This window comes from Cavia porcellus, unplaced genomic scaffold (assembly GCF_034190915.1).
Source record: "Cavia porcellus strain 051 isolate PalLab524CR breed Dunkin Hartley unplaced genomic scaffold, mCavPor4.1 scaffold_11, whole genome shotgun sequence".
Lineage (NCBI taxonomy): Eukaryota > Metazoa > Chordata > Mammalia > Rodentia > Caviidae > Cavia > Cavia porcellus.
In genome coordinates, this window is record NW_026947494.1 from 44,526,936 (window position 1) to 44,547,339 (window position 20,404).

At 34.8% G+C, this 20,404-nt stretch overlaps 1 protein-coding gene across 11 annotated transcripts in view; it reads left to right on the plus strand.

Moving 5' to 3' along the window:
- Positions 1-20,404, plus strand: part of Il31ra (interleukin 31 receptor A) — a 116,250-nt gene that overhangs the window by 25,953 nt on the left and 69,893 nt on the right. For 7 of the 11 annotated variants that reach the window (XR_010050481.1, XR_010050482.1, XM_063258178.1 and 4 more), the window contains exons 2-4: positions 3,262-3,351; positions 14,945-15,062; positions 18,750-18,916. Coding sequence is in view for 9 of the 11 variants with exons in the window: in XM_063258178.1 (XP_063114248.1) it covers positions 3,262-3,351; positions 14,945-15,062; positions 18,750-18,916 (375 nt within the window). In the remaining 2 variants the exon portion in view is untranslated. Of the gene's footprint in view, positions 1-1,678; positions 1,910-3,261; positions 3,352-14,942; positions 15,063-18,749; positions 18,917-20,404 lie in introns of those variants that run through there. The other 4 variants (XM_063258173.1, XM_063258174.1, XM_013152899.2 and 1 more) reach the window with 4 other exon arrangements.

Below are 20,404 nucleotides of genomic sequence, written 5' to 3' on the forward strand. Positions count from 1 at the left end.
TTTCTGGGGTGAGGTAGAATCTCAGTGTTGTGTTAGTTTGCATCTCTCATTTTTTTTGCATATTTATTTGCTACTCGTATTTCTTCATCTGAGAAGTGTTTATCTCCGATGCCATTTTTGGATTGGATCTTTAAGTCTGGGAGGGCTGATTTTTTTTGGGGGGAGGGGTTCTTTATAAGTTCTTGGTAGTAATCCTTTGAAGTGCAGCTGGTCAACATTTTCTCCCATGTTCTGGATTGTTTCTTCACTCTATTGGTGGTTTCTTTGGCTGTGCAAAAGCTTTTCAATAGGTTGAGTTCCCAGTTGTTGATTCTTTGTGATATTCCCTATGTAATCAGGGCTTTGTTTATAAAGTCTTTGCCTACACCAATATCTTCAAGAGTTTTACCTACTCTATCTTCCTGTAGATTTAATGTTTCTGTTTTAATATTAAGATCTTTGATCCATTCCAATTTTAGTTTGGTACATGGTGAAAGATCTAAGTGTGACAGTGTTTTTGATTTCTGGTATTTTTTAAATTTCTTCTTAGAACTTCCATTTTTGGGGCTGGAGATACCCTCCAAAGTTAAGTAGTAGAGCTAATTACTGAATCAAGGTAGCCTATTTCTATAAACAAAGAATTAAATTAGATGATTCCTGAGGCTGCTTTGAGTATTATAGTTTTTGCAATCTTTTGTAACTGAAAAAATCATGAATAAACAGACTCTAAAGAAACCCAGACATAAGAGGGTCAGTTGGAAATTTTACCTCTAGGAGTACCACAAAGTTTCACAGCCCTGATTGGAAAAAATTCCTTCAGTCTTCTGCCATGGAGAAGTATAACTATTTAAAATACATAAAAACATTCTATTGTTAGCAAGGCCTGCATTCAAGAAACTGTTTCACCAGAGCTTAACCTAATAGGAGAAAGGAAATACCCAAGTACAATCTCTCTAACAATTTTGTACACCCTCCCAAGGGAGTATAAAAAGACAACGGAAAAAAACAGAATCATTTGTAAAGTTCACAGTTCATGGGCACAGTCTCACTAAAAGACCTAATCCTAGAGCTATAGAAGGCTTACCCTTCCAGCCCAGTCACAACACACTACTATATCACTAAAGGCCTATGTAACATTTCGTTTTACGTAGTAAATTACATTGGCTTTTCAACAAAATATTTCAAAGCATGCTTGCAGTTTAAAACAGCAAGTATCACAACCAGACCAACATGGCAAGGATCTTGAAATTATCAGACTGTGGTTTAAAGCAACTATGATTAACATTTAAGGGCTCTAATGGACAAATAAGTTACTTCACTGTCATAGAATTAAATGAGATAATTTAAGGTTCTTATTATCTCTGAATCATAAGAGTTCTACATTTTGTTATTATTATTAGCAGCTAAGCTAGGGTTTTTACCTCTTAGTTCAATGAATTTTCCTTTAGATATAAATAATCATAAATGTCTTTTTAGAGGTAGCTACCATTATTTTCTTTCCTTTGGCTCTTTATTTGTTTAAAGATAATTACATGACTGCATATTTCCTTTTTCAAGTTGAAGATACTATCAGCATTTCATCCATTATCACATAGACTTGCTGAACAGACATTAAAATTTAGTCATTTCTTTTAATTATTTAATGGTACTTTTTTTTTAAGTTGAGTGATAGATATAGATGATTATTTGTTTGTTTCAGTTGCAAGAACGCAGTTCATTTCCCAGCAAAGAGTGAGTGCCACTCTGAATTGGGCTGGGCTTAAAAGCCAATGAAAAGCCTTCAGGACAACCAGGGAGGAAACACCTATCTTTGTGAGGATAAAGTACAGAATATCCTCTCTGTCCTGACGTGTTGGAAGGAATAAAATTGCCTTGACGCAGATCTTTTGAACCAGTAGGGCATTTGTGGGACACCATGTAGTACATGAAGGTAAGTGCTATCTCATTTAGAAGAGTAGCACCCAAATCCTCATTTTTCTACTAAGTGAGATTTGTATTCTGTCATCTTAAGTGAAATTTTGAGTCAGAACCTGTGTTGAATTACTCCTTAGAGTAATTGCTGCCAGGTACAGGGAATCTACTCTTTTAACTAGTTACATATTTAAATGTTAGTTTCGGGATTGAGTCATGAAAGTTAGAAGAAAGGGATTGGGGAGACTTATCTTTCAGGAAACTTTAGCCTAGAGAAAAGTAGATTTAGGAGAATCAGAGGAAAAGCCTTGTGGGTACTGGTTTTTACTGGCAGAAGAGCTGAGAGAGAGAATAAATCACTAAGCTATGAAATGGTTTTAGTGGAGAATCTACATTTTGGAATTAGGAAGCCATGGTTTGAATCCTATTACTGCCTCTTATAAACTATTAGTTTTCAACTATTTATATGGTATCTCTGAGAATTTTATACAGGATACACATAAAGGGATACATAGGATAAGACCCAGGGAAAAGGTGTGATGTTTCTGCCACCTCCAGGAACTTCCACATGTTTAAGAATCTGGAAGCTCCTGGAATCCTGTCCTATAGGTTTTTTATAGAGACTTCATTGCATGGGCATCATTGCTAATAGACTGGGTGAGGAAACCCAAAAAGACCTGTGGGTGTACCATTTGTTTTTCCTGGGTATGAATGAGGAGAGTTTTAAGACCTAAAATCAGATAATACTAGGTTAGAGAAATTCTTCAGGGCTAGCTTCAAGACAAAGGAAGGCGGGGAAAGTTTAGAATTTCTTTTTCCTGCGTTGAGTGATAAATTCTAGTTTCTATAGGCTGCTTTTGAGAAGAAGATCTAAGATGGGGACCATGTATTAAAAAGTAATCTATATATTAGAATATTACAAGGAGAAAGGGACATTATAAACATGTACAAAGCATGAAGATGTGAAATAATGTGGTACTTTTGGAAACAAAACAATTAATTTAGTTGGTATGCTTGGGAGCTGAGACAAAGGCCTAAGGAAAGTCTCAGATCCTTATAGGCTCAGAGTTCCTTTGTTTTCCTGAAGCATATTCATGGTTTTGGTTGTACGTTTCATGTTACATAGTGGAGTTATAGTATGGACAAAGTGAAAACATATTGTTATGGCACACCTTTAAAATGTTGATTGGGGTTGATGGAGTAATTATGAAAGAATCTGTAATACCAGCCAATAGGATAGGATAGGACAGGACAGGACAGGACAGGACAGAAAAAAACCATCTGTCATTCAAATCCCCAAAAACTGTTGATGGAATAGAGTTGTTGAAAAGAAACAAGAAATAATCTATCTCTTGATGATTATACTTTCAGCTCTGTTTCCAGTCTTGCATGTTAATTCAGAAACAATGTGGATCTTGGCACTGTGGATATTCCCCTTACTCTGCAAACTTGGCCTGACAGGTAGGTTAGGTGAGGCACTTTTACAGGTGATATGGTTCTTACTGCCTTTGTTGGACAATAATTTTTAACTTTAAGCAAAGATACATCTGGAGCGTGAACCTTGACAGAGAGACAACAGGGTATTTATGAACACCCTGAGTGTGTGTGTGTGTGTGTGTGTGCACCTGTGTGCATGTGTGTGCATGCATGCATGCATGCCAGCATATATACTTTTACATATGTAAATTTGGTAAGATGGGCTATTGTGTTTTCAAAGGGAAACATGACCTCCAAAGGTCAAGATCACTGTTACAGTGTAAGGGTAAGGACATATTTCCATAGTTTTGCATTATTGTTGTAGATTCATATAACACAGCTCCCTGCGCCGTGCCTCCCCCTGCCACACACACATTTATAATATTCACATTATTTGCTATAAATTCTAAGGACATAAAAGCATATGAGGCCACTAAATATGTCTACAGTGTTCCAACTCAAAACTATGGGCCTAACATCTATACAATAGCCCCATACATCTGCGATCCATTATTTTCATAGTATCTTGTGTTAAAAAATTTAAAACCAGAGAAAAATCCATGCTGGCTGAGCACTAGGAAGATAGAGAGGACATCATACACCAGCATTTAGGTGCTGCTTCTTACATGTGAATGGTCAAGGCACATCAAGGAAAATAATATCCTCCAGTAAGTCCAGGAGGAAGAGATATTGATAAGCCATGAAAATACTAATGAGCATTCATTGTATCTACTCTCCTATTACACCAGTACCAAGTGTCTTCCCAAAGACTGTTGGTTTCCTTTGCAGTATGGCAGGCAGCAATGGCAGAACAAATGTAGCCCTGTAAAAACAATCTAGGCTTGGTGAAAATCATTTTTAGAGTCACTTTCTTTTCTTTTGATACCTCTGACATTTTTGGTTTTGGAAACCAGGTATGTGATTCTTTCTGGCTTGTGGTTTTTAATATATGTTAACCAAAATGTCTTTTAAAAAAATCATAGCTTTTGTTGATAGAAAATTCACATGTCATACAATTCATTTATTAAAGAATACAATTGAGTTGTTCTTAGTATGCTCATGGAATTAATGCAGCAACCACTACAATCAGTTTAGAACATTTTTATCATCCAAAAAATAAACTCTTATCAGTAGTCATCCATCATTTCTTTCCTTTCTCCCCATCTAAAACTCCTTCCCTCAGCCACTGGCAATTACCTTTCTATTTTCTGTTCTCCTGTGTTTCCCTACTCTGATTGTTTAACTAGAATAATTGTGTCTCTTGATCATATCTTTCTACTGTTTCTCTCCTCTGTCCAAGCTTCTGGTAACCACTGGTCTACACTTAACACTCTGAGATCAAATTTTTCAGATTATGAATCTGGCTTAACACTCTGAGATCAAGTTATTTAGATTCTGAATCTGGCTAAGATCATGTGGCATTTATCTTTCTGTATCTGGTTTATTTCACTTAACATAGTTTCTCCAGCTTTATCCAAGTTGGGTAGCACAGACACTTTGAAAATATAAATTACTCTAATCCATGAACATGAGACATACTTCCATTTATTTGTCTTTTTTTAATGTTATCTATACTGCACAGTTTCTTTTGCAGAGATCTTTTTAGTTTCTGGGATTAACTAAAGTTTCTGAAGGAGTTCAGGATAAGTATTCAAGGAAAAAACTACAGTATATTCAGAGACTCTATAGGGGTAGATTTGGATCTATCTATATATATCTGCATTGATATTTTGGTGGCTGGCCTTGGATTTAGCTAATGCAATGTGGAATTAGGACGAAGAAAGAAGCAAAATGAAATGGGACTGTAAAAGATCACAAAGAGAATAGTATGAGGTCAAAAATATTCTGGGAAAACAGAAGGCTTCTTATTTCCCTGTTTTTCAGCCAAGGACAAACTTTGAAATCCTACCAAGAGTTAGTGTGATGGCTATTAGTGAATGGAGGTTGGGAGGCAAGCTACCATTGTACAAATGTATGTAGAGAACTTGGCTATAGGACTAAAAACAGATTTAAATATCTATATATCTGTATTTATCTATCTATCTAGTATATATATGCACACCAACACATATATGACACACATACTACACAAACTACACACATGGCATACAAACACTGCACATTATGACCACATTCCCCCACATCATACACATTGCATACTACTATACATACACATGACATACACACATACTGCCATCTTCTTGGTCATAGAGTTGACCAATGTATGAGTTATTCCTCTTGAGGCATTGGTGGACCGTTAGTTTTCCTTCTCATGAGATTTGCATACTATCCAGAGTAGTTGTAAAGTATTGATTCTGTTAATGTCATGATTTCTGCCCAAGGACTCTCAAAGGAAGGTTTCAAAGTTATATGGGCCCTATATATAATGTGTTAATGGTACAACTTTTAATTTTTAATAAGTACCATTATTTTGTTCAGGTACAGTTAATTTTGGTCTTGTTAAGCTTTTAGACTTGGGGGTTACCAGTTTTGTCATGGTTTTTAGCAAAAACAAAGTCTTTGAACCACTGACTGATGGGTGCTGCAGGGATAGGACTCATGTGAATGATCTGGAGAGAGCAGCTTTTCTAGAAAGAGCTATAAATGCTGATTCAACATAGAGGCATGTAGCACTTCCTCCTATTTGACATTCTCAAAGTTTCCTTTATCTGTGTGGACAACACTCATTTTGTAGACCAAATATATGAATGTATATGCAAACACACATATTTAGACCTCTTAATAATCATAAAAACTACAAATCTAAGCAGTGATAATGCCAGTTATTCTGGGGCCCCTTTGTCTTGCCTTCTTGTTAAAGATAAGGCCTCTGATAGAGTTGACATATATTTACAGTATTAGTCAGATGTGCATAGAAATTGAATGCTTTTTTTTGTTTTTTAGGATATTAAAATTTCATTCTGAAATTATCTCTGGCCACAACAATAAAATTTAGTAATACTAACCAGTCTTACTTCTTTTATCTGCTATATAACAGTATCAAGAACTGACCACTAGGATTAAAATCCATGAGAACATTTGTATGTTAAGTGGCAACAGCAGCATCTCATTGAAATTTATATAAACTATATATATATATATATATATATATATATATGTATATATATATATAGTTTTTTTTACATATTCAGCCATTTTCACATATTTTTAGTATACACATTTATATTATAGTCACATGTCTTAGTGCTTAATAAAAGCCCACACCACTTATAGACATAATTTTAGCATTAAGCTGAGCATAATTACAATTTTATATATGTTAATAGAAGAAGGATGTACAATCTCCTAGGGAACAGTTCACAAATACTATTTTTTAAATGCTACCACAGCATTATGTTAGGCAATATCACAACCTTTGCTTTTTCTTTTCTTTTTTTTTTTTATTGGTACCAGGGATCAAATGCACAACCACATGCTTGGAAGGCAGGCAGTTATGCCGCTGAGCTAAAACCCCAGCCCCACACCAGTTTTTTCAAAAAGACTTCTGTTTACCAAAATATTCTTGATGAAAAAAATTACAAAAATACTGTCTTTAAAGTAATTCACATTTAAAATTTTAAGACTCCAATATGTCCCAGTGCCTAAAGTGCCTAAAGTGTTTCCTAACATTTTGATGGAATCATTTAGCATGACTCCAAACCACCCATTAAATGTAAAAGAGGTATAAGTGCCTTACACTCAAATTGTAAAAAGTCTTTGCCATCCTTACTGGAGACAGGTGCATAAAAGGAATGCATTTTCGTTCTCCAAATGGCCTGGGATTAATCATACTAAAAAATTAAATACTGTATGGTATCTCTCATCTGAGTAAGGCAAAGTACAAACTAAGAGAAACAAAGAACAGAAGGGGTAGAATGAGACGAGAGAATGGATCTCAAGGGTGAGTGGTTAAGGAAAGGGAATGGAGAAATAGATAAAGATATTCCAGGTACAAGGTCCTAACAACCTCAGTTAACATGGACATTATGTGCCATAAACATGAACCAAGTTTAACAATATCAATATAAGAATGAAAAGGGGAAAAGAAATGTAAACGAGGGAGGCAGAGGGGAGATGATTAGAAAAACGAATTGTATTATATATGAGTACCAACTCCCCAAGATGATACAGCAAATGTGTGTTAGTAGAATAAAAATTTAAAAAATAAATGATTTGAGGTAAATTTTTCCAACACAGTTGATTTCTATCTCATGTTAGCATAACAAAAAAGTTATTGAAAAAAGTGTGATGTTAAAATACAATAAAGACTATTTCTAGCCTCTTAAATACTCTAAAGCAATTCCTTGTACAACTAACTGATGGTTATCTTTTTCCACACCTGTTGATAATTCTTCCCTTCTGGTTTCTATTAGGGCCTGTAATTAGATATTTAAGACAAATGTATCTTTGCAGAAGTAGGTTCCATTCTTACTTCCTGGTATTCAACAGTTAAAGAGGCTAAATAAATAAATAAATAAACAAAAACCAAAAAACTCATGCCCTACAATATAACATTCAAACAAAGGCGCATCATTAACACTAAAGGCACAATTTCCATCTACTGTTAATATACACTGCCCTGCAGCACCTTGTTGCTTCACTGCTGTAGAAATACACATGTGGTAATGAACACTCTGATGCAGCAAGAAATGGAACTAAATGAGACTATAATCAAAGATCAGAGAATACTGTGCTATTCCTAAATCTGCAAACAGCTTAGACATCCATGAACAATGATAACCGTGAGACCAAAATTGTTTCCAAGCCAATTTCTAGTTGTCTATCTGAGTCCTTTATTTATCTTTTAAAGTCACAAAGATGCAACATTATAATTAAAGAATTTTTAAAAGTAATTTTTATCAGTAAATGCTGAAATATTGTGTCTCTTGTGAATAAAAGAAATCTCACTATATTTGTGCACACATACAAAACTCAAAATCCTCCAAAATTTCATAGCACTAAATGTTATATTTTGGCTTTTAAAAAGTCTTTGATTTCATCTGTGAATAAAGATAGTCACACATGCATTGCTGGCATCTTAACCAGTTTTATATGGTAGGCGAAAACACTAGTGTTTTCATAAAATCTCACATAAATAATCTGTTTACAAAGAAATAAATAAAGGCAAGCTCAGGTTCACATACTTAAATATGAAAATGCTAGTGGAAATGGAAAAGGAACATTGAATGATAAGGGGTAAATAGGCTTTATAATGACATAAAGAAATCTTAATGTCAATAAAGAGGCTCATGCTTGTACAAACCCACAAAACTGTTTTATACTTCTTATACCTTTAAGCCAAAAATCTTAATACACAAATGGTTAAGTGCTATAAAAGACTAATCAGGGTATGGTATGAGTATCACTTAAACTGCAGCTGTGAAATTTTACTTTCATATATTACACAGAAATGTGTATCATATGCTAAATAATTCAACTAAGGCAAATAAAGTATGATTTCTAAATACAGAAGTACAAGTGAATTTATCAGTGGCATACTTAAATAGTAAAGCAATAATCAGTCAGTCTTACTAATAAGCTAATTGATTACAATTTGGGGTAAATATATGAACTGTTACCTGAGCATATATTTTTTACACCATTTATTGGCAAAGCATCAAGATAAGTAAAATATTTTCTTCAAAACTGTATTTTTTTAAAGGAAGAGAAACTGTAGAATTATTATAGAAATAACTTAACTGAAAAGTTTCTTGGCCTCACTGGGGACCATGCTTTAAGTACTTGTAAATCAATTTGTAAACAATTAACATCTGTGCATATAAATTTTTTTTATTTTAAAGAGAATAAAAACAATAAAGCAAATCAGAACAGAACAATGCAAGCAATACAGGACTTCAAGACAGAACAACAGGAAATCAACAATAGCTGCCAAAATGTCTCTCATTTTCTTCAAAATAGCTATCCATACCACCACACACAATGAAATCAAAATAAAACAGAACAAAACCAATCAAAACAAACGAATGAAAGCATTAGTGAACTTTAAAACAAGATAAAGGAAATCAACAATGGCTACCATAATGTCTCTTATTTTCTTCAAAATAGCTGTCCATATCTTCACACATAATAAAACCAAACAATATAGAACAGACTAAAACCAATCAAAAGAATGAAAGTGTTATATGACTTCAAAACAAGATAATAGGAAGTCAACAATGGTTACCATAATACATCCCATTGTCTTCAAAATAGCTGCCCATACCATCAGACACAGTAAAATCTTAACAAAACAGAATAAACCAAACCTAACACAATTATGGAAATAATGTTTTGGTTACTTTTTCTGGTTGAGACAAAAATAGCTGATGCCCAAAATGAAGGAAGGAAAAGTTTATGTAGCTTACCATTTTTGGAGGTTTCAGTCCATACTCAGCTGGCTCCAAAATAAAGTGGTGTGGCTGAAGGGCAACTGCTCATGGCAGCTGCAAGCATCAAGATCAACAGGTTAAAAAGGGCAAAAAAGAAAAGCTTGCTGTCTTCCCTCCCTTCTATGGCATGCCAGCAATCTACCCCCAGGCAGGTATAATACTTGCACTGCCAATCCCAGTGCTAGACAATGAGCCAATCACAAATACTGAGCTCAGGTACCTCTATGACTGCATGAAGCTTTGTGGGGGATATTTAAACAAACCACAACATGGTAGAAGAATTCCAAACAAAACATAGGAAATTAACAGTGGACATCACTTTCTCTTTTTTTAGGTGTTTCTTCCCCTATTATTTTCATAATATCTGTTGTGCTTTTTGGACTCCGCTAACTCCTTCAGTTTTTACGCTAGTGAGATAACTTTGTGTTCAACTATATGAGTCTAAACCATTTCAACCATGAGCATGATCTCCAGTTGCATCCATTTACCTGTAAGACCTCAAGATTATTCTACTTTATAGCTGGGTAGCTTCCCATTGTATGAAAATACTATATCTTTCTTATCCATTCTGTGGTTGATGGGCAAGTTACTCTTGTTTTTTTCTGGTCCCTTGTTGCATGGAACAACTGTTTGATTTTCAGTCTATGAATCTTTTTAAGTTAAATGTGTTTCTTGTATAAAGCATGTTAATGTATCTTATTTATTGATCCACTCTCCTTGTGTTTGCTTTTATTGGTGAATTGAGGCCATCTACATTAATGGTTATACCTAGCATGCATTGGTTCATCTGTCCCATGCTACCCTCCTGCTCTTGGCCTTCCACTTTTCCTCTTCATTTAGTTGTCTGTCCTGTTTGGCGATCCTCCTCTGTTGCTGTTCTGGAATCATGGTCATCTTTATCTTTCTCTGTAATATCCTTCAGCACTCTTGATAGGGTTGGTTTGGTGGTCATGAATTCTTCAGTTGTTCTTTATCTTTAAAGTATCTTATTTTTCCATCAGTTTTGAAAGATAGTTTTACAAGGAACATCAATCTGGGTTAGAGGTTTTCTTTCAGGATTTGAAATCTTCACTGCAAACACTTCTTGATGTGATGGTTTGTGTTGACAAGTCTGCTGTGATTCTGATTGGTTTTCCTTTATAGGTGATCTGCTTCTTTTCTCTAACAGCTTGTAATATTCTGTTCTTGTGCTGAATTTCTGGAATCTTGATTATCATATGTTTGGGTGTAGATTTATTTTGGTTACAGCTAATTGGAGTCCTCTATGCCTCGCTTATGTGTCTTTTTTCCATGTTGGAAAATGTCCTGCTATTATTTTAATATCATTTGTGTTGACCCCTGCTTCTTCACTCTTAAATTGTTATTCTTTTCATCCTCTTGCAGCTGTTGAATTGTTATTTCCTGGTTCTTTGTTATTTTTAAGAGATATTTCCTTTTGTAATCTCTGCCTGCGATCCTGTCTTTAAGGTCTGAAAGTTGTCTCTTTCAAGTGGTTGCACACAGGAAGCAAACCTTCTGATAGTGGTGGCAGGTGCAGAGAGGTGGCTTTCCATAAAAGATTATTCATTCTAATTTGTACCACCAAAAACCTGTTGGCCCAACAGGCAGAAATCTTTCTGTATTAAATTGCATGTGCTAAAATCTTTTCATGTACCTTGAAATTGGCATTTATCACTGCTCATATATTAGTGGTAAAATACTGACGTTTCCACTGTGAAAATAATTTTTATTCAGAGAAAATATTGTTTTACCTTTCAGTTACTTTTCAAGGTAAAGTGTCATTTCCACAGAAAAGTGTAGTCCAAAAGAAGTTAAAATACAATGGATGAGATTTCTGTGATTCTTATAATGCAAAAAAATAAGTCAAATCATTGAACTGCACACTATTGAAGTTTTCCTCCTTTAATGTGTTGTTAAAATTGTCCATATTGAAGAGCCACAGTGATTTCTGTTCACCAAAAGGACTTTCAACCCTCTTTCTTTTTAAAGAAAATGTTGTTGAAAGAGTTTTGGCCCAGACAGGACACTGTAGCCGGTTAAGCCTTAGAGGTGGAACCAAGGAGCTCCTATCTCCCCCACCCCTAGAAATTTACCTGTGACTCCATCTTCCCCGCCCCTAGGAATTTACCTGTGGCGCCAAACAAAGACCAATGGACTACCTGTGCATCCATACTGCCCCCTTAGGTTCCACCCCAAACTGAGGCTACTTATATACCCCCCACGCCACGTGTCCACCAGAGAGAAAGCTGGACTCCAGCAGTCAGGGGTGTTTTGGTTTTCTCTCTTCGTGTTCTCAGAATAAAGGCCTCTTTTGTTTTATACTTCTCATCTTTTGGATATAATCTTATCAGTTGTATTTTCCCAGAGTAAGGAACTGTAAAGTGGCACCTGAAAAGTGTGAACTCACTCTAAACTGCTAAATCTTTGAGAGTATGGAAATCCTCACCTGAAGTAGCCAGGCTGCCATTCCTTTTTTACCTGGGAATATGAGATGATGGTCACACTCACAGTCCAAATATCTCTTTCTATATTAATCATCTGGAACATACAGTTGAAGAAAGAAGACAAACTAAATGTAGGCAATAGATGTATGGTAAAAGAAACAGTAAAGAGCAAAAAGAAGTGAGGAATAGTTATGGAATACATTTCTAAAATTAGGTGCAAATCCAATTCTGTAACATGGGGCTTGTTGAAAAAACAGCTTAGTTATCATACTAGAAATTTTGGAGAAATACATTTCTGTTTCCATTTATCCACTAAGTGCTACTTTGCCAGATTTTAGATTGTCAGAATGCTAACTGAAGACTTTAAACTTTGGAGATCTTATTTTGTATTTGAGCACTACTTAAGGGGAAAAAACCCTCTAGAATGCAGTTTTTCTGAGAATACTTTTTTCAATTTGACCATTTTCTTTCCACCCCAATTCCCACCCCAATTAATTTATGGGAAAATGGAAGCAGGACATGCTACATTTGTGCCTGAGCCTATAGTACAGGGAGAAGAGGAGGGAATTAAGGAACCACCACCCTGGGGAGCATATCATATAAACCATAAAAATATAGTGACTATCTTTGACTAGTCTGTAAATGTGTGCAGTCATGAAGTAATCCGTGGATTCCCATTAATTTTATTACTCTGTCACACTATAATAAAGCATTGTCCCTGTATATTTTGTAAAAGAAAAATTTGACATTAAGTGTTGAAAAGATACATGTGAGTTGTTGAACAAATAAAAGCAGGTCTGAACTATTGGTTTTCAACTGAATAAGTCTCAACTGAACACCTTTATTTGCATGATTGTACTAACTGATATGTTTCCTTTTTTCATTAGAAAGGCAGTTCTGACATTTTAAAACATTATCTTATTTTTTTATGGCTTATTGTCTTTTTCTGCCTCTTTAGGGTAGTAGCTCACTGTTCCAGAGTTTTTGACCTTCCCCTGCTCCTCCTTAAGATGGTCTCTCTGTCTACAAGCAGGGTTTCTGTGAATTCAGTGTCTTGGGAAGGGCTTCTGGGTCCACAGGAACAAGTTCATATGTTGCCCTCTGGTCTTTTCTGTGCCATCTGGTATGGTTCAGTCTCTTTTCTGCTATCTCCTTTGAGACAGCTGTCTCTACCTAGATTTTGCAGCATCATACTGCCACAAACTACTCTTGAAGTTCATGCCCACATTGTTTGATCATGGTTTTAATTCCTTCTGTGCACAAAAACCTCTTCAGCCTGATCCTATGCGTGTTGCCTAAATCTACCCCACCTTCACCCTGAGGCACAGGGAAATTTCTGAATCCCTGTATGCTATACCTACCTGTATTGGAATTCATCTGGAATTCCCAGGCTACGCACTGCTGGAATTAGTAAGTTAGTGCTGAGTGGCATGTGGAACTTCTCTACCTTAAAGGCCTACAAAGTTTCTACAAGATATGCCTGGTGAAATAGGTTACCAATTCAGATGGCTTATCAGAGTCATCTGCATATTCGCAATGCTTTGTCAAGAACCCTGATATCTAATCTCTTTGTCTTCCATTCATTTCTTTCTCCTATTCTCCCCAGTTTACTTACTGTAAGTGATGGACCTTTTTTTTTTTCTACTTCTCACTTCCTTCTTAGGAGTCACTAGAGCTTTGCTTTTTTAATGGAAATTTTATAGCAAGAAATTGAAAAAATGAGTTAGTAGCCTGTTACTATATTCGGACAAGATGAGCTCATCCCATCTGTCACATAACTAGATTGCTAACCCTAGTCAACCTTGAGTGTCTTGTGTCCAGCTGCTTTTCATACATAGTTCATAATAAACAATTCCCCTTAATTAGTTCTGCTGACAGTATGTGATGTAATTCATATAACCAGTTATATGATAACCTGCTATCGGTTTTTGTATTTCCTGTTTACAAAATGTATGTAAGTTTCTGTTTCACACTCAGTCAGTTCTACCAGCCTACTAATGTAATGAATCATTGCCTTCTAAACTCCTCAGTGTGAAGTGCCTTCCTTTCAATTCAGTACCAATTTCTGAAAAACTTTGATGTGTAAGAGTAACAATTAGCTGTCTTCTTTTCTTTCTTTCTTTTTTTTTTGGAACTGGGAATCAAACTCATGACTCTGCAACTTGCAAGGCAGGCGCTTATACCACTGAGCTAAATCACCAGCGCCTAGTTGTTTCCTTTTCTCAAATATGCTTTTGTCTTAAAAGTATGCTGTTGCCAAAAAGTAAAACAAAATATTTTCTTTAGTCTAAAACTGTTCTTGTTCTTGATTCTTGAGTGTGTGTTCGTGTGTGTGTTATAAACCCCATGGTCATCTGGTATAGACTGTGAACTACTTCTCAGTGTTTGTAACACTGAGATTAAAATAAATAACACAGGATTACACAGAACCTATGAGGCCTGGTTCTCTCCCTCTGCGGCCTGCGAATGGTGCTGACTCAGAAAAAGCTTGAGTCTGGCTCTCCCTAAGCCAGCAGTGGTCTGTGCATGGCCAAAAGTGTATTTTTCAATAAGCAGAAATCTAATTCTTCAAAGGGAATAATTGAAGAGATAGAGTTAGATTCTTTTCAGGAATCTGATTAGGAAAACCTATTATACTCAGCAGCTAACCACAAATTTAACATTGCTCAGTCTATTTTCATTAAAATACTCAATGCTGGTGGTATATATTGGGTACAAAAATTGTTTGTGTGATTTTTCTTTTAGCTCTTCCCACTAAACCTGAGAACATTTCATGTGTCTTATACAATAGTATGACTTTAACCTGCACTTGGAATCCAGAGAAGGAAACCAGTTGTACCGAGTACACTGTTAATGTAAGTTGGTAAGTATAAGTGGGAATGATGGGAAGAGGTAGGTCCTGATTCATTGAAGAGTCAAGTTACACATGAAGTAAAACATTTTCTCAGTTATAACTTCTGGGTGGTACTATGTACATCCATTGGCTACAGTAACATCTTAGCTACTTGTAGCCATGCTGACAGACTCTGCAGCTGCAAAGAGGGGACATAGAGCCACACGATGACCTCTACCTAGAGCTCGCTATTGACCGAGTAGTTATTAGTGATAAGCGCAATGGAAAAGGCTGTGTATTTATTGTATTCAACTATGCCCCTAATCTTTTTGGAATTTGTTATACACCTGTTCATTCTTACCTCATTCTGCCTCTAACTTATCATGTGAACCCTATTACACAATATTTCACCAGGACAATGATTCACAAATTTTCATCATTACCTTAAGCATCCTTTTTATTCTATTTCTACTAGAATAAAAATCTTATAATTTTTTCCAGGTATGGTGGCACACACTGGTAATTCCATCACTTGAGAGGTAGATGCAGGAGGATAGCCTGGGCTATATATTAAGTTCAAGCCTAGCCTAAACTGTATAGGAGACACTGTCTCAAAAAAAAAAAAAAAAAAAAAAAACCAACCTTCAGATTATAACTCTAGCCAAAAACTAGATGTTTCAGTATATGCAGAGTATGTTAAATAACTCATGAAACACATTTCTTCCTTTTTGTTCTCCTAGAAATAAGGAGGATTATATTGGGAATCACTGTAAAATGAGTTTTGTCTTTTCCATTTTAAAAATAGACCCATGGTTCCGAGTTTTCTTTTTTTTTAAACAAAAGATCTTATGCTGGAAAGTCTTATATATTAAAAGAAAAGGAAAAAGAAAAAACTATTGCTTTAATAGTATGGTATGAAAATGACTAATTGTGTCAAAGACATGTTTTCAAACAGGGTTTATTAAACTTTCTATAAAGAGCCAGATAGCAAATATTCTAGATTTAGAAGATTGAATACGTCAAAACCATTTAGCACTACTTATGCAGTATAAAAGCTGCTGTAGTCAATTTGCAGTCAATATACATGACTATTTTCTAGTCTATTTTATGGGCACTAAATTTTAGTTTCATATAATTTTCATATTCCACAAAGTATTCTTCTTTTGTTTATTTGCAATACTGAGGACTGAACCTAGAGCCTTTACACTGAACTACATTTGCAGCCTCACAATCTTTAAAGTATTTTATTTTGAAATAGCCTAAAATGTCCAAGACTGGGCTTGAGTTGGAGATTCTCTGACCTTAGCTTCATAGAGTACTGAGTACTTATCTATTTTTGACAATTTAACAACATAACATTTTTTAGCCTGTGATTTGTACAAGAGTACAAGGGGTTATATTTGTCTTGGGAGCTATAGTTTGTCCATGACTGCTTTAGAAATTAAGAATGCTAAAGGCTTAGTAACTCAACCTAAATGACTTGTGATCTCCCAGACTAATTAGTTCTATCCCTGGTGTTGATCAATTTGTGATAATGTATGAGAATCAGATCATAACAGTTTATACATTATTTTTAACCAGTGAAAGACTCTCAAATTATTTTACATAGACAATAGTATGTATTATGTTTATAAAACCAATCTTAACATCATTTTGATCAGATGGCAACCTGGGTGGAAGTATGTCCTTATACTTTATAATGACATCTATAGACCAATTTAAGTTATAAATGTTTTAGAAATCCAAAAAGGCAAAAAAGAAAAAAAAATGTTGAGCTAAACAAAACAGCTCTAAGTGTGGTAAATAGTTACAAATTGCAGACAAGACAAATACGCATAAGATAATTTATTTATAAAACTGAAGTGCACTCAGATGCATTTAGCCGAGTAGAATTATAATAAAGTTTTTTTTAAAAGTTTGTAAGTTCGTAACTATAAATAGGCTAGGCAGAACTTTTTGTAGGTCAATTAATAGAGATTTCTTATAATAGGAATCGTAAGTAATAAGACCTTTTACACTAGTGAAAGCAAAGACAGTATTTAAGATGGCCTCTAGGCAAATGGTTTATCTAATTGGAATATCCAGCTATAGAGACTATTCACTGTTGTTTTGATAGCCATTGTTATTGAACAGTCAAAACTGCTCTTTTATAGCCATATATAACTGTTTCCTTTAATGGAACAGACAGTTAAAGGCAATTTTCATTATTTTTAGGGAGATGAGCAGGCCAGGTTTGGGTGTAGAACAAGGTTATCTGAGAATAGTAGCTAGCTTGCAAGATGTTCTGGAGAGAAATCATGAGAACTAGTCCTCTGGGGACTGTGGCTGTGGCTATATTTTTAATATTTGTTCTCACTTAAAACTCCGTTAAACTGTTAAGTTTTCCTAGTTCTGTCAGTGACCTTATCAGTGTTATAAAATTAGTCAGTTTGCCCCATGCTATAAAAACCAGTCAGTACCTTTCTTGAGTAGAGAGAGAAGAGGAATTAATCTCCAGATCTGCTTGAAGACTAGAAGGCAGATAAACTTTGACTAAAACTTGTATATCTATTTTTTGAGAGCTTCAGGATTAAATCCAGACTAGCTTTTTAGAATATGTCCCAGAGATAAATGAAGAGGGAAAACTTGCCATCCAGGGCCATTTTTGCATTGTGTAATAACCACTGGAAATTCTTGAGTTTCTTTCTAGCTTCAAGATTTGATGATTCCATATGTCTAAGCTCTGGCCCCGCTAGCCACCCACTTCCAGCAAACGTGGAGCCCTAACATTTGGACCTTCTTTTTAGTTCTGGTTCTACCTGCTTCACAATCCCCAGGAACATGTAGGATATAGCTGTATTCACCTATCTGGTTATTTCTGATTTATAGAAACTTCATAGTGTAAGCCTGTCTATCTGTCTGTCTGCCTGTCTCTAGCTAGCTAGCTATATGTTTCAGTGAGTTTTCTGAAATGTATATGTGATTTAAAAATTCAACCTGAAACAAAGTAAAAAAGCATCATCTAAGGCAGTGGTAGCAAACCTATGGCATACACAGTACTGTGTTTTTCTTGTAAGACAAAAGATGTTAATGTATGAGTAGTTTTTCCTCCTAAACTAAAACCTCAGTATTTATGCTTAATTTCAGTGTTGGTACTTTGCAATAAATGAGTTTTGGGTTACAATTTAGTCACTTGAGCTCTAAAAGGTTCACTAATCTAAGGTAACAACTTTAATGTTTATATAAAGATTTTCCAGATACCTGTATGAGTAGCTACATGAATATATGCACTGATAAAACTGATCATTTGGTACATGATATGCACTCTGTCTTTTTCACCAATAATACAATATTAGCATCTGTGCATATCAATAATCATAGATATATTAAATACCATATTAAATCTTATTATTTCTATCATACTTTATTTTTAAAATCCTCTGATTTTTTTAAAAGAATAAATTCTCAAGGCCATATTCCAGATTTTCAGAGGCGAATCCATTATTTTCTTGTCAGCAAGAAATGTATTGTCGTATTGCTTATAATGGGCTTACAGGGCCTTCACAAAGTCTCCAGGGCTCATAGCATCTCAGGCAGGAAGGAAGCAGGAAACCAAATCCTGGACTATAAAATTCTCAAAAAAAACCTCTGAATAAAACTAACAAATACTGTTTAATGTATTAACTATATTTCAATTACTATACTGAATTCATGATGAATCATTTTTTTTCTTCAAAGCAGAAAGAAAAGTTATTCATGTAAATCCAGCAGTTCTACGGGTGCTTCATGTTCTTTTTTGCATCAAATGATAACACCTCCAGATACTTGTAGCATTGGAGTGACTGCTCAAAACGTGGATGGGATAATTAAATCTGACGTTACACGTTGGCGTTTAAGTGAGATAAGTGAGTATTCATTGATTTTCTTATATATTGTTTACGGAATAATTAATTTTAAAACAAAAGACATCTGTGAACTAAGCTCAAAGGAATAGTAGATATATGTTACAGATATGTATTCTTATCAAACAAAGAAGGAAAAAAGAGGAAAAGTGGGAGGAAAAGACAGGAAGAGGAAGGCAGGAGAAGAAAAGAAGGAAGAAACAAAGAAAATGGAGGGAACAAGGAGGCAGAGGTGGAAGGAAGGAAGGAAGCAAGGAAAGGAGGGAGGGAGGGAACTTCTTGCAGTTTGTAACATAAATTGTATTCAAAGAAATAAAAGGACTCCTTTTTCTTTTCAAATTTTTATTTTTTAGTACATATTTACACTGCATAATGATTACATTCATCATGGAAAGTTGGCACATGCACCTAATACATAATCCTTTTTACATCCCCTTCTCCATTCTCCCCTTGTTCTTTGCATGTGGATATTCATTTATCCCGGAATCATTTGTTGAAAAGACAGTTGCTGTCCTCCCTTTACCCCATCTTACTGAACTGTCTTGGTGCCTTATTAGAAATCAATTTACCTAACTGTAAGGTATTTTTCTGGTATTTAAATTCTATTCCATTGATCTATATTTGTCTTTGTGTCAGTAAAATCTTTATCACTTTAAATAAATTTTAAAATTGGGAAAATGAGTCATTTAAGCTTATTCTTTTTCAAGATTATTTGGGTTATTGAGTCCCTCACATTCCCATAAAAATTTTAGGATCAGCTTGTCAAATTTCTACAGAGAATGCAGCAGTAATTTTGATAGACATTGTTTTTAGTATTAAATTCATTGATGCATTTTAGATATAAATAATGATCATATTCACCACAGGGAATTTGTATCCATATATGATATATTTTGATTATTCCTTTATTTCCCAATTTTCTCTCCTCCCAGACATTTGTTTCCATTTATCCCTTTTAAAATGGTTTTTTCCCTTTTCCCTTCATGTCCCCTTTTCCCCATCCTAGTTATTTTTTTCTTTTGAACAAGTTCTTCCCATTTCACAATATCCGTGGTACATTCTGGTCCTTATTTAGTCTTTCACTTTATCACACCAGGGAGACAATACAATGTCACTTATGAGTCCAATTTATTTTACTTACATCTTACATCTATTTAACTATAAGTGCTTGAAATTTATTCTTCTTTATGGCAGAGTAATACTCCATTATATATGTTGTAGGCAGGGGTTATAAGGAAAACAATTACATATAGGACACATAATTTATAGTATTACTTATTTTTTGTCTTTTAAAAAATTATTTAAAGACTAAACAAAACAGAAAACGGGTAGAAATAATGCATACTTTCAAAGAAAAAAAATAAATAGTTAAAAATCACTAGTTGATGATTACAGATTGTCCTCTTACAAATAAAAGTGGAGCATATAAAATGGGGATTCAAACAGTGAGACTGCAACCAGTTCTGCTCAACTATCCAACAAAAATTTAGA